Source organism: Trachypithecus francoisi, unplaced genomic scaffold, assembly GCF_009764315.1.
Source record: "Trachypithecus francoisi isolate TF-2019V2 unplaced genomic scaffold, Tfra_2.0 Lachesis_group10, whole genome shotgun sequence".
Lineage (NCBI taxonomy): Eukaryota > Metazoa > Chordata > Mammalia > Primates > Cercopithecidae > Trachypithecus > Trachypithecus francoisi.
The window spans coordinates 25,219,122-25,232,415 of record NW_022681455.1 but is presented as its reverse complement, the minus strand read 5'-3'; the positions used below and the strand labels follow the sequence as shown (position 1 = coordinate 25,232,415).

Below are 13,294 nucleotides of genomic sequence, written 5' to 3'. Positions count from 1 at the left end.
GGCAGAATTGCTCAGGCCCCAGAATCTGTTTAACAAACTCCCCGGGTGAGGTGCACACGTGTTAAAGTTGGAGAAGCCTGAATCATATCACCAATCGCCTCTTCTACTTCCTATTTTAAAATATTTTTTCTGTCACCTTCCTTCCCTCTCTACCTTTAAATATATAAGAGACTATGTCCTCTCAAGTAAACTAATTTGAAAGAAAATATCTGTCCAATAGGAGGTACTTTGACCTCAGAAAAATCCTGATTCTCACTACGATGCTTTAAATGCTTATTCCCCTTTATCGCATAACTTCACACTGCTCTGGAAAATTGAGTATCCTTAGTTCCTCTGCACTGTATTTACTGAAATAGAACATTCCCAAAGGGCAAGGGATATCTTTTTTCAAAACAATGAACTTAGAAATGGTTTTCCAAAGTCACCCAGTGAGAAAGGTCATGATAAGTTATTAACACTAGTGGCGCCGAGCACGATGGCTCACACCTGTAATCCCAGCACTTTGGGAGGCCAAGAAAGGTGGATCACCTGAGGTCAGGAGTTCAAGACCAGCCCAGCCAACATAGTGAAACCCCGTCTCTACTAAAAATACAAAAATTAGCAGGCATTGTGGCAAGCACCTGTAATGCCAGCTACTCGGGCGACTGAGGCAAGAGAATTGCTTGAACCGGGAGGCAGAGGTTGCAGTGAGCTGAGATCGTGCCATTGCACTCCAGCCTGGGCAACAAGAGGGAAACTCCATCTCAAAAAAAAACAAAAAAACAAAAAAAAAAAACCCACTAGTAGTTCACAATGTTTAATGGAATGCCCCTGGTATATTGCTGAGTTGACATGTTGAGTATTCATGCTCAGGGTCTCATTTACAATATAGAAAGCCAGGTGTGGAAGCAGCAAAGACACTCTTGCCTTGTCATCATCAGCACGCTTTACCCAGCCCTTCCCTCCCCACAATCTGCAGCCATTGACATCTCACATGCAAGATCATTCTTCTTGCTGGATGAATCAGGTGCCATGATATTAAGTGGCATCATTGTGAACAGACTGTTATTCTCTTCCCACACGAGAGGCTCTTTGTCAACTGAAATGAATGGGATTCTATTTTTGAGTGTTTTCTTTAGAACAGAACAATAGTCCGTCGATGTCTTATACCATTAAGGTATCTAGCCCCACAAAGTTCAGATAATTTTTATAGACTTTTCAGCATCTTGTTTTGTTGAAGCAAGTATTCATAAGTTTGTGTTTCTAATGTTAGTGAGGAAGGGGTGTATCTAAGTGTATAGATAAATTGTGCTTAGAGCTGGGATAATATTCTGGGGTCCCTTGGATGAGTCTAGACTCAGTTTTCTGCTCCACTTTTCTTTTATCCAGGTTTATTTTCTGCAAACCAGTTTAGCTAAAACCAGCCCAGTTCCCACCTGTTGAGTTTACTTTTATGTAATGAGGTACTCTCTCAGCCTGTGGTCTGTTGATGATACGTGATTTTACCAAATGTGCATACATGGGGTCCTGTGTTTTGCAGTCCATTTGACGTGGAGGACATGACCGCATCCTCAGGCGCTGGGAACAAGGCAGCAGCCCTTCAGAGGAGAATGTCCATGTACAGCCAGGGTACCCCGGAAACACCCACCTTCAAAGACCACTCCTTCTTTGTAAGTTCAGTGTAATTTCCCGAGTAGAATCAATGCACCTGAGCCAGTGCTTGCACCCAGCATTTGAAATGCTGGAGAGAGAGTGCTGGGAGTTCTCAGTAATTCTATCAGAGGCGGTAAGCCTCCTGTTTTTCCTCTCTCCTTGCCCACCTTACCTATTGCTGTGATGGTAACATGTAGATTTTTCTGAACATTCTCTAAGATCAGCCTTTTAAAGAAGTGGATGTAAGTAATAGCCCCTTGTTTTAATCAAAAATGCTCGCTAAAAAGCTAAAAAAACATAGTAACCTGATTCTTCCCACTAACTACCCCATCTTGCTTTCACTTCTGAAGAGGTGGCTGCATCCTTCCCCAGACAAGCCAAGGCGGCTGTCTGTCTTGAGTGCCTTGCAAGACACTTTCTTTGCCAAGCTGCACCGCAGCCGCTCCTTCAGTGACCTGCCCTCCCTCAGGCCGAGTCCCAAGGCCGTGCTAGAGCTCTATGTGAGTGTAGCCTGCCGGGTATGGAGTGCTTGACTTCGGGGGGCTTGTGGCATGTGTGACTCAGCATGTCTCTTGTTTTATCTTCTCTGTCTTGCTCACTGGGTAATAGTTACAGCTGTACTGTCCTTGGGGTGGGAAACTTGGTCGTGCATGTAACTTTGATTGAGACACAGTTTGTCCTTCTCTTCTAATAATCCCTGTTTTTGTGCTGTGATTTTTCTCCATTGTGGCAAAGATATCCATGGTAACAAGATTTTAAACAAGTTTAAGCCTTTCAAAAACTGGCATTTGGCCCAGCATGGCGGCTCACACCTGTAATCCCACCACTTTGGTAGGCTGAGGTGGGTGGATCACTTGAGCTCAGGTGTTCAAGACCAGCCTGGCCAACATAATCAAACCCTGCCTCTACTAAAAATACAAAAAGTAGCTGGGAGTGGAGGCATGTACCTGTAGTCCCAGCTACTTGGGAGGCTGAGGTGAGAGGATCACTTGAACCCAGGAGGCAGAGGTTGCAGTGAGCCGAGATGGTGCCCTTGCACTCCAGCCTGGGCAACAGCAAACTCCATCTCAAAAACAAAAACAAAAAAAATTGGCATTCAAGGAACTCAGAAGGATTTCAATGAGTTTTACTAGAGCTACTTCTATTTGAAAGGTTCTCCGTCTTAGTTTATTATAATGTTTGTTAATTCTATAACACTTTAACAAAAAGAAATCCTTAATTCGCAGTCAGGAATATGATAAGTATTATATATTATACGTTATGTCATGAGAGGATACACACACACACATGCATACACACGCACATGCATGGAACATCCTGCTCTTCACAGACGTATAAAAGGAAGCTTTGAGTGTCAGCAGAGGAAAGGATTAAAAGTCTTCGGGTTAATAATAATAATAATTGCATCTTTTTCATTGAATTAAAAGATGCAGGTGAAGGCTGAACATGGTGGCTCCCACCTATAATCCCAGCACCTTGTGAGGCCAAGGCAGGTGGATTGCTTGAGCCCAGGAGTTCAAGACCAGCCTGGGCAACAAAGTGAGACCCTGTCTCTACAAAAAAATTTTAAAATTACCCTGGTGTGGTTGTGCACACCTGTGGTCCCAACTACCCAGGAGACTGAAGCAGGATGATCACTAAAGCTCAGAAGGTTGAGGCTGCAGTGAGTTATTGCATCACTGCAGTCCAGTCTGGAGAGCAGAGCAAGACCTTGTCTCAAAAGGCAGGTGAAAAGGACCAGGCTAAACTCTGGTGGACTTTTGAAGGAAAATAGGAAGAATATGTGGGGGAAATACACACGAAAACATGAACCAAAACACAAAGAGCCAACACAGCTGTACACGCAACAATTACCATAACATGTATATTCATGCTCATGTGCTACAGGTTGAGGGTTGTGGGTGAGAGTTGGTAGAGGTTTCAGGTCATAATTTAAATAAGAACAAGGTTAGAAAACAACTGGATGATTTTCCTGATAAAACCTTTTAGATAAACGCAAAGGTCCTCAGAGCGGCTGTTTCCATCTGGGCACAGCCCACCACAAGCCCATCTCACTTTTCCACTCTCTGTCCACTGCTGGGGCCCCTTGGAGCTTCTCAGTGTCCTCGAAATGCACCACCTCCTTTCAGGAGCTCATGTCTTCGCACGTTGTTCCTTCTAGCATGCACTTCCTCTGGTGCCTGCCCCCTACCTCACCATCCTCAACATTAAGCTCCAGGACTGGCTCTTTCTCAGGCAGCAGCCACCCCCTTATTGGGGCCCTTCCCTCATGATGTCATCCCTCAGTTACAGCATGCACACCATTGTACTGTTGTGTGCTCATTGTTAGGCTCGCCCCCTTGGTAGACTGCAAGTCCCCTTGGGTGGGGCATCTCGATTTATTCTCACCAAATATTTGCCACTTAAATAGGTGGAAGTTGGGCTTGAGTCTTGGAGTCTCAAGAGAAATGGCTGGGAAGGACATTGGAATTTGAATAAGAATCCTGACAACCCAATCTCTCTGCCATACCCACTGTCTCCCACCTCCCTCGGTGCTGCCATGAGATCGGTGTGCACAGATCAGATGAGACTCAGTGGGACCATGTGGAGGGCCCACGGGTTCTAGAATCCTAAGGGACCCCCATGGATGAGGTCTAGGGAGAAGGCTCCAGGCATCCCTCATCCCTCCCCTAAAAGATTCCTTTTATCTTTCCTAGAGACATAAGGTGTATATGAGGTGGGGGGTGCAAATACATGAGGGAAGAAACTGAAATACACAAGCTGGGAGGGGAGGAAGAGGAGCACCAGAGCCCAACACCCCAACAACATTGTGGACCACAGCTCAGTAATCACTCACAGAGTAAAACATCCTCAGTTTTGGAGGTAAAGAAACTGAGCTTGTAGAGGTTACTCAAGTGTCCAGTGACACATCATTTTACTCGCCTGCAGTTAAAGTAAATCGCCTTCCAACCATGCTACAACAATGGACAGTTTGGGTGGAACGAACTGCATGTGTCAGGATCTCATGGCCTCAGATGCAGCAGCAATGGGACCAGGGACCCAGCTGGAGGAGGACGGGGAGCCTTTATCTTCCCATCTGCTCCTCACTGCATTTGCTGTAACAGTTTTATTTGCCGGGCTTATTCCCAGCAAATTTTGAGAATTTGTCAATTTCTATATAATTAAAACAATTATTAGCATAATACTTACCATTTATTTACTTTAAAAACCTGAATCTGGAATCTGAGAAAATTAACCATTTTGGGCCGGGTGTGGTGGCTCACGCCTGTAATCCCAGCACTTTGGGAGACTGAGGCAGGCAGATCACCTGAGGTCAGGACTTTGGGACCACCCTGACCAACATGGTGAAACCCTGTCTCTACTAAAAAAAAAAATACAAAAATTAGCTGGGCATGGTGGCGCATGCCTGTAGTCCTAACTACTTGGGAGGCTGAGGCAGGAGAATCACTTGAACCCAGGAGGCAGAGGTTGCAGTGAGTTGAGATCGTACCATTGCACTCCAGCCTGGGCAACAAGAGTGAAACTCTGTCTCAAGAAAATAAAAAAGAAAGAAAAATTAACCATTTTGAAGGGGTTAATCTCAATAACTAAAAAGCCCTTTCCACAGAGCAGCATTTGGCATTTAGGCATTATACACAGACCACAGCACAAGGAGAGCTGACTTAGAAATGGCAATGCCTGAATAAATGAATGATCTTGGTTACCTGGATATTTCTGACCTCTCTCTTCAGAGTTCTGCTTCATGAAGCACAGGGCGTACCTGTGACACCACCCGGGTCTGCTTGACAGATGACTCAGTGTTTCTGGGCAGCCTGAGAGCCCTGGGGTTTACCTCCTGCAAGATTGATGTTCCATTTATTGGTCTTTTCCTCTTATTTCTAGAGAAGCTATGCAAATGTATGGCTGGCCTTGAATTATTTATGGCATGGTTACTAAATTAATAAAACATTTTCCAGAGCTTGGGATTTGTGGGTAGAGATTTTCAAAGGAATAATTTTTGAGAATTGAAGCAGAACAAAACATCACATCTTTGGAACTAAATTGCATGGACGTTGGAAAGTTTTTTAAGGTAGTTGCCTAAATAGAAAATGGAATTGGTAATGTTATTTATAACTATGGCTGCCAAATATTATGAGCTCTTGGAATTCAGAAGACAAGCCCCCTCCCCCATGCAACCTTTTCTTTTGAAAAATGTCAAACCTTGAGACTATTGGCATGAACTTTCACCTAGATTCAACAATAGAAACTGTTCTTGATGGTCTGTTTTCTTTTGCCAGCCACACAGACACACACACACACACACACACACACACAGGCATCAACAAATAAAATGCTAATATTCTGAAAGTTCTGGGTATTTTCATTGTAATTGTCTTACACTCTGTCTGGAAATAAACCATGCCAAGCCAAATGCATCATTTGTATTGAAAATAATAATGAGGTATCTTTTATCTACAGTCGAATCTACCTGATGACATCTTTGAAAATGGAAAGGCAGCCGAGGAGAAAATGCCACTGTCACTCAGCTTCAGTGACCTGCCCAACGGGGACTGCGCCCTCGCCTCCCCCTCAACAGGCTCCCCTTCCAACTCAACAAATCCAGAAATTACCATCACCCCTGCAGAGTTTCACCACAGCAGCCTGGCCTCCCAGAATGAGGGTTTGGATGACACCAGCTCAGCATCTTCCAGGAACTCCTTGGGAGAAGGCCAAGAGCCAAAATCACACCTGAAGGAGGAAGACCCAGAGGAGCCCAGGAAACCTGCCTCGGCCCCATTTGAGGCTTGCCGCCGACAGTCCTCAGGTGCTGGGGCTGAGCACCTGTTCCTTGAGAATGATGTTGCAGAGGCACTTCTGCAAGAGTCCGAGGAGGCCTCTGAGCTCAAGCCTGTGGAACTGGACACTTTGGAAGGAAACATCACGAAGCAGCTGGTTAAGAGGCTCACATCCGCAGAGGTGCCAGTGGCCACAGACAGGGTGCTCTCTGAGGGCTCTGTCGGAGGAGAATCCGAAGGCTGCAGATCCTTTCTAGATGGAAGCTTAGAGGATGCTTTTAATGGGCTTTTCCTTGCATTAGAACCACATAAAGAGCAGTATAAAGAGTTTCAGGATCTGAACCAAGAAGTCATGCATTTGGATGATATTCTAAAAGTAAGTACCTTTTCAGAGAAATTGGATTAGGTTTGGAGAGAGGTGTCCTAAGCCAACATTCTGTTTAAGATGAGGTATCATTTAAAAAAAAGTCCTGTCCAGGCCGGGCGCGGTGGCTCACGCTTGTAATCCCAGCACTTTGGGAGGCTGAGAAGGGCAGATCACGAGGTCAGGAGATGGAGACCATCCTGGCTAACACCGTGAAACCCCATCTCTACTAAAAATACAAAAAAATTAGCTGGGCCTGGTGGCGGGTGCCCGTAGTCCCAGCTACTTGGGAGGCTGAGGCAGGAGAATGGCATGAACCCAGGAGGCGGAGCTTGCAGTGAGAGGAGATCACACCACTGCACTCCAGCCTGGGCGACAGAGCAAGACTCCGTCAAAAAAAAAAAAAAAAAAATCTTGTCCAATCACAGGATTAATAGCTCATCATCATTGTAAATGGCACTAATATGCCAGTAGTGCATATTAAGTTTTATTTTCCTGACAACAGATCAACTTATCTAAATTGATTAGGATTTAAACAAAGAGCTCTAGAGAATGTTGAAATTCCCCCAGTCCCCAAGTGAATCATTCTAATCCCATATGTGAAATAGTGGCACTTTGATGATTACAGTCTCACAGGCGTTACTGGATGGGATCCCTCTCAGGGGGTCGGGAAAGCAGGGAGCCCTTTCCCTGGTTGGAGTCAGAGTTATCCAGTTCCATTGTGAGAGCCATGAGCCACTGCCTCCTGGAGGAGACTGCCTGCTCTCACAATTGGTCCAAATAACCAAGTCAGAATCTCAGATTAATCATCAGCAAAATAATCATCCATTCTACTCTAGAGCAGGGGATCTATAGACTCTCCACAGATACCCTCAATCCATGGGGATCAGACAGTCCAGGGTACAGGTGGGAGGGTAAGATGAGAAGGATGATTTCCTCACAGGCGGGAGGTCCTGATAATGAGATCATTATTGCTGCATCAGGATGTATCTGTCTCCACCTGCATACAGATTAATTTTTTAAAAAACACTGCACAAGAAGACAGATTTGAATTGTCCCAAATCTCACTGCCACTTCTTGTATTCTTTGCTGCTCTGATTTATATTTTTTTATATTTTTTATAACTCGGATCCTTTTTCTTAAAAGAGCAGTTCTTTGGGGAACCTGGTCTGTAAAAAGGCTTGAAAGTAAGGTTGCAGGGGCAAGCCAAGAACCAACCCACAGAAGGCTGTTGCATCCCTTTCTAAGACTGTTTTCCTGGCTGAGCATGGTGGCTCACGCCTGTAATCCCAGCATGTTGAGAGGCCAAGGCGGGTAGATGACTTGAGCCCAGGAGTTAGAGTCCAGTCCAGGCAACATGACAAAATCCCATCTCTACAAAAAATACAAAAATTAGCTGGGCATGGTGGCACACACCTGTAGTCCCAGCTACTCGGGAGGCTGAGGTGGAAGAATCTCTTGAGCCAAGGAAGCAGAGGTTGTAGTGAGCCGAGATCACGCCACTGCACTCCAGCCTGGGCGAAAAAGTGAGATCCTGTCTCAAAAAAAAAAAAAAAAAAGAATATGATGATTGTTTTTACATGCCCAGTGGCATCTGAAACTGCATTTCCAAGGCTTTTTGACCATCTTATCCTTCTCTACTCAGTCTTGCTGACCTAACTCTGGAAGAGATTTGTGCCTAAGGCAGATGATAATTCAGGCTCTGACTCTCCAGGTCCTCAAATGCTCATGACAGTTCAGTTGATGACATAGTCTCCGAGAAACAGAAGAGCACTCTGAATCTACTTTCTGTAAAATATCAGTTCAAAACCATCAGCTCAGGGCTTGTACATGCAGGCTGCTTGTCTGGTATTCCACTAAGCACCTATCTTTTCTGCACAGTTGACCAGCTTTGCTTTGTGGGCAAAAGGTATTCATTTCAAAGAGCTAAGACACAAATTGATGCCATCTAAAGTGAATTCCTTAGAGAAATCCAGTAGTGATAGCGGGTCCCATTCCAGGCATCTAGGATGCTGCTAAGTAGCTCAATCTGCAGGAAACACTAAGCATTATTAAAAACTGGTGACCAGAGACTTCTTTCCAGAGTATTATTTCAGTCTGCTGTTGTTCTAAAATTGTCCTGCTACTAAAATCCTCAACTGCCCCTTCCTTTTCATGACCAATATTTAAACACATCCATACTGCAAAAGATCAAATTGTGCAGACACCTTGCTTAGGAAAAAAGACCCTAGAAGCAGGTGAAAACCAGACCAACTCCCTCTCTCCCCCTGAGACTGCTGAAAACGTCACTAGTGAGTGTGTTTAGGTCTGGGGCAAATGGCTTTGTATCCAGCCAGAACTAAAGCATCAGCTGGACAAAGCTTTCTCTTTTCTCCCTCCTTCACATTCCTAGGATGCTAAACATCTTGACCATCAGAAACTAAGTGGTGCTGCCTCTTGGACGGAGATCACTGAGGGTGAATGAGACAACTGTGATTTAAAAGACTGAAAGACGTTTTCCCATGTACTTTTGTGCCATCTTGAGTGTCAGAGACAGATCCCTGCAAGGCCCTTTCTACCTTGCACTAAGAAATCAGCACGGAGTGTCACCTAACTGGATGGAGGACATTTAGTGCTTCTTACTTGCAGAATTTGTCCCATTTGACCCACCCCAGCATCTTCTTGAATATTTGGAAATACTTCTCTCCAACTCTGTGCCCGTAGCAACTGGCATTGTTTTGCTTGTAATGTTTCTGCATGTGGCCAGCATTATAGAATGCTCCAGGCCAGAGAATGGGATTGTTCCCATGATGCCAGGGCCTGGTCAGGGAAGTGATGGGACTTGTTCCCTTTGAGGCAGAGCTACAGAGGAAGCAGGGCTGCTTCTTGTCATGCGCAAGGCATTCATTCTTCCCTCAAAGCTCCGAGGAAAAATTATATGCTGTGAGTAGGTGCAGTGGCTCATGCCTGTAATCCCAACGCTTTGGGAGGCCAAGGATTGCTGGAACCCAAGAGTTCGAGACAAGTATGGTCAATATAGGGAGACCCTGTCTTTACAAAAAGGAAAAGAATTAGCCTGGTGTGGTGACACATGCCTGTGGTCTCAGCTACCTGGGAGGCTAAGGTGAGAGGATTGCTAAAGCCCAGGAGGTTGAGGCTGCAGTGAGCTGTGATCACACCACTGCACTCCAACCTGAGTGACAGAGCAAGACCTTGTCTGAACAACAACAACAAAAAAAATGCAGGGCTTCTTACCTAGGGAACATGGGCTAGGTGAATTTGAGCCACTTCCTGTTTCTGGGATTTGTTTTGTTAGTCCTTTAGAGCGGGTGCCTTAGATAGCTAGCACCTTTTGTAGAACACTGAAGACATTGCCACTTGGAATTAGAGATTGGTCAGTATTCAGCATTGACTCACGACTTAAAATTTGTCTGCTTGTTGTATTTTATTTTGGGGTGAGCACTAGGCAGAGGGATATAGCAGTTCTGTTTCCCAAGGCTTCGTGGTTGACTTTGTTTTGTTTTGTTTTGTTTTCAACTTTTTGTTACAAAAATTTCAAACAGAAGTAGAGACAATCCTCTAATGGATCCCAGTGTGCCTGTCTCTCCACCTCCCCAGTGATCAACTCATGGCCAATCTTGTTTCCTATTCTTCAACCTGCTTACTTCCCTCTGGATTCTTCTGCAACCAGTCCCAGATATTGTGCCATTTTATCCATGGTTGTACTTTTTTTGGATATTAAGATTTTTAAATGCATTTTTAAATGCTAACAAAAAATAAAAACTTGAAACAAAAAAAAGTGTGGCATCTCCAATTGAGCATCGTGTGTCCTGTTTCTCTTTCTGGATATGTTGATGTTCTCCCTGGTGCCTTCTGCCTTTACAGTGCAAGCCAGCAGTAAGCCGCAGCAGGTCTTCCAGTTTAAGTCTTACAGTTGAAAGTGCTTTAGAAAGCTTTGATTTCCTGAACACCTCTGATTTTGACGAGGAGGAGGATGGTGATGAGGTTTGTAATGTTGGCGGAGGTGCTGACTCAGTATTTTCAGACACCGAGACTGAGAAACACAGGTAAGTCTGGAGTTAGTGTCTCCTTATATTTCTCCTATCACAGCTGATACAGTAGTTCTTTGTTACTGTCAGAGGGGACCTGGTACACATTTCCAGGAAGATTAAACTCTCCACATGTGTGACCAGTTGGCTTACAATTCCTTTTTATTGTCAAGTGCAATAAAAGCATCAATATTATTCATCTCTTTGGGGTTGCTTAAGGGAAAATAAATATCTTTATATTTCCTCTTTATAAATAGGAAAATTTTGTATGAGAATGTTTATATACACATACATGTGTACACATTTTTTTTTTTTTTAGGACAGGGTCTTGCTCTGTCACCCAGGCTGGAGTGCAGTGGTGCGATCTCAGCTCACCACAACCTCCACCTCCCACATTCAAGCAATTCTCCTGCCTCAGCTTCCCCAGTAGCTGTGACTACAGGCGCTTGCCACCACACCCAGCTAATTTTTGTTTTTTTTTAGTAGAGATGGGGGTTTCACCATGTTGGCCAGGCTGGTCTTGAACTCCTGACCTCAGGTGATACACCCGCCTTAGCCTCCCAAAGTGCTGGGATTACAGGTGTGAGCCACCACACCCAGCCCTCACATGTGTCTTATACGGTTCAGTGTCTACAACTTGACCCCATGCAATTAATTCCAAATTAACTAGGTATACACATTTCTGGAGAACTCTTACTGATGACAAATTTGGACCTGGTTCTCCCTGGCTGGCACTTGACTTCAGTTGCCTTTGTTTTGTTGAGCTTCCCTTTCCCAACCCTTTATGCTTCCTTCAACCCAGTGAGTCTTTGCATGAGACTGAGTTCATCAAGGCATGCATCAAAGCCAAGTTTAAGTCCCATGGTGCATATTTCTCTTAGAATGTAAAAGAGGATGACCGATGACTGCCACTGGTTCTGCAGCAATCCAGGTGGAGAATGTGACCTTCTCTGGAAGCAGTGGATGAAGGTGAAACATTGTCACCTTCACCATCAGGTGTCCTCGTGCAGCCAAATCACATTTTGAGAACTAGAGCCTGGGGTCCAATTTTATTAACTACAGATTAAAGCAAAATAAGTACAGTGGCACGTACCCACCTCCACCCACTGCTGTGGAAGAAATAAGTACAGTGGCACGTACCCACCTCCACCAACTGCTGTGGAAGAAATAAGTACAGTGGCACGTACCCACCTCCACCCACTGCTGTGGAAGAAATAAGTACAGTGGCACGTACCCACCTCCACCAACTGCTGTGGAAGAAATAAGTACAGTGGCACGTACCCACCTCCACCCACTGCTGTGGAAGAAATAAGTACAGTGGCACGTACCCACCTCCACCCACTGCTGTGGAAGAAATAAGTACAGTGGCACGTACCCACCTCCACCAACTGCTGTGGAAGAAATAAGTACAGTGGCACGTACCCACCTCCACCCACTGCTGTGGAAGAAATAAGTACAGTGGCACGTACCCACCTCCACCAACTGCTGTGGAAGAAATAAGTACAGTGGCACGTACCCACCTCCACCCACTGCTGTGGAAGAAATAAGTACAGTGGCACGTACCCACCTCCACCAACTGCTGTGGAAGAAATAAGTACAGTGGCACGTACCCACCTCCACCCACTGCTGTGGAAGAATAAGTACAGTGGCACGTACCCACCTCCACCAACTGCTGTGAAAGAAATAAGTACAGTGGCACGTACCCACCTCCACCAACTGCTGTGAAAGAAATAAGTACAGTGGCACGTACCCACCTCCACCAACTGCTGTGAAAGAAAACACACTTTCCCAAAGTGGGGGTGGATTGCCCACTCATCTTTACCTTTGGCACAATATGACGTAAGCAGGTTTCAAGTTACAGCAAGCTGCGACTTCAACCTTCACAAATCTCTCTGAAAGATGTTAGTTTTGTTGTTGTTGTTGTCCCTGAAGGGTTTCCTTTTTCAAAATAAAACCAGGAAAAAAACCATGAGAACTTGAATTTACTGCTTAAGCAAACTGGGGACATGGCAAAGAAAATTTATTAAATGAATGTAATGTTCAAATTATCCTACATTTGGCCAGGCATGGTGGCTCATGCCTATAATCCCAGCACTTTGGGAAGCCAAGGCCAGAGGATTACTTGAACTCAGTAGTTCAAGACCAGCCTGAGAAACATGGCAAGATCACATCTCTACTAAAAATACGAAAGTTAGTTGGGTGTGGTGGTACGCACCTGTTGTCCCAGCTATGCGGAGGCTGAGGTGGGAGGATTGCTTGAACCCAGGAGGTCAAGGTGAGCTGAGATTGTACCACAGCACTCCAGCCTGGGCAACAGAGCAAGACCTTCTCTCAAATAAATAAATAAGGCAGGGCCTGGTGGTTCACTCCTGTAATCCCAGCACTTTGGGAAGCCGAACAGGGTGAATCACTTGAGGTCAGGAGTTCGAGACCAGCCTGATCAACATGGTGAAAAAATACAAAAATTAACTAGTCATGGTGGTGTATGCCTGTAG

The 13,294-nt window shown here is 45.1% G+C and overlaps 1 protein-coding gene across 7 annotated transcripts in view; it reads left to right on the top strand.

The window, feature by feature from the left end:
• The window catches only part of RIPOR2 (RHO family interacting cell polarization regulator 2), a 247,534-nt gene that overhangs the window by 202,895 nt on the left and 31,345 nt on the right, over positions 1-13,294 (top strand). For 4 of the 7 annotated variants that reach the window (XM_033216401.1, XM_033216400.1, XM_033216403.1 and 1 more), the window contains exons 12-14: positions 1,520-1,649; positions 6,091-6,783; positions 10,636-10,817. In XM_033216401.1, the coding sequence (XP_033072292.1) occupies positions 1,520-1,649; positions 6,091-6,783; positions 10,636-10,817 (1,005 nt within the window). Of the gene's footprint in view, positions 1-1,519; positions 1,650-6,090; positions 6,784-9,163; positions 10,550-10,635; positions 10,818-13,294 lie in introns of those variants that run through there. The other 3 variants (XM_033216406.1, XM_033216404.1, XM_033216405.1) reach the window with 2 other exon arrangements.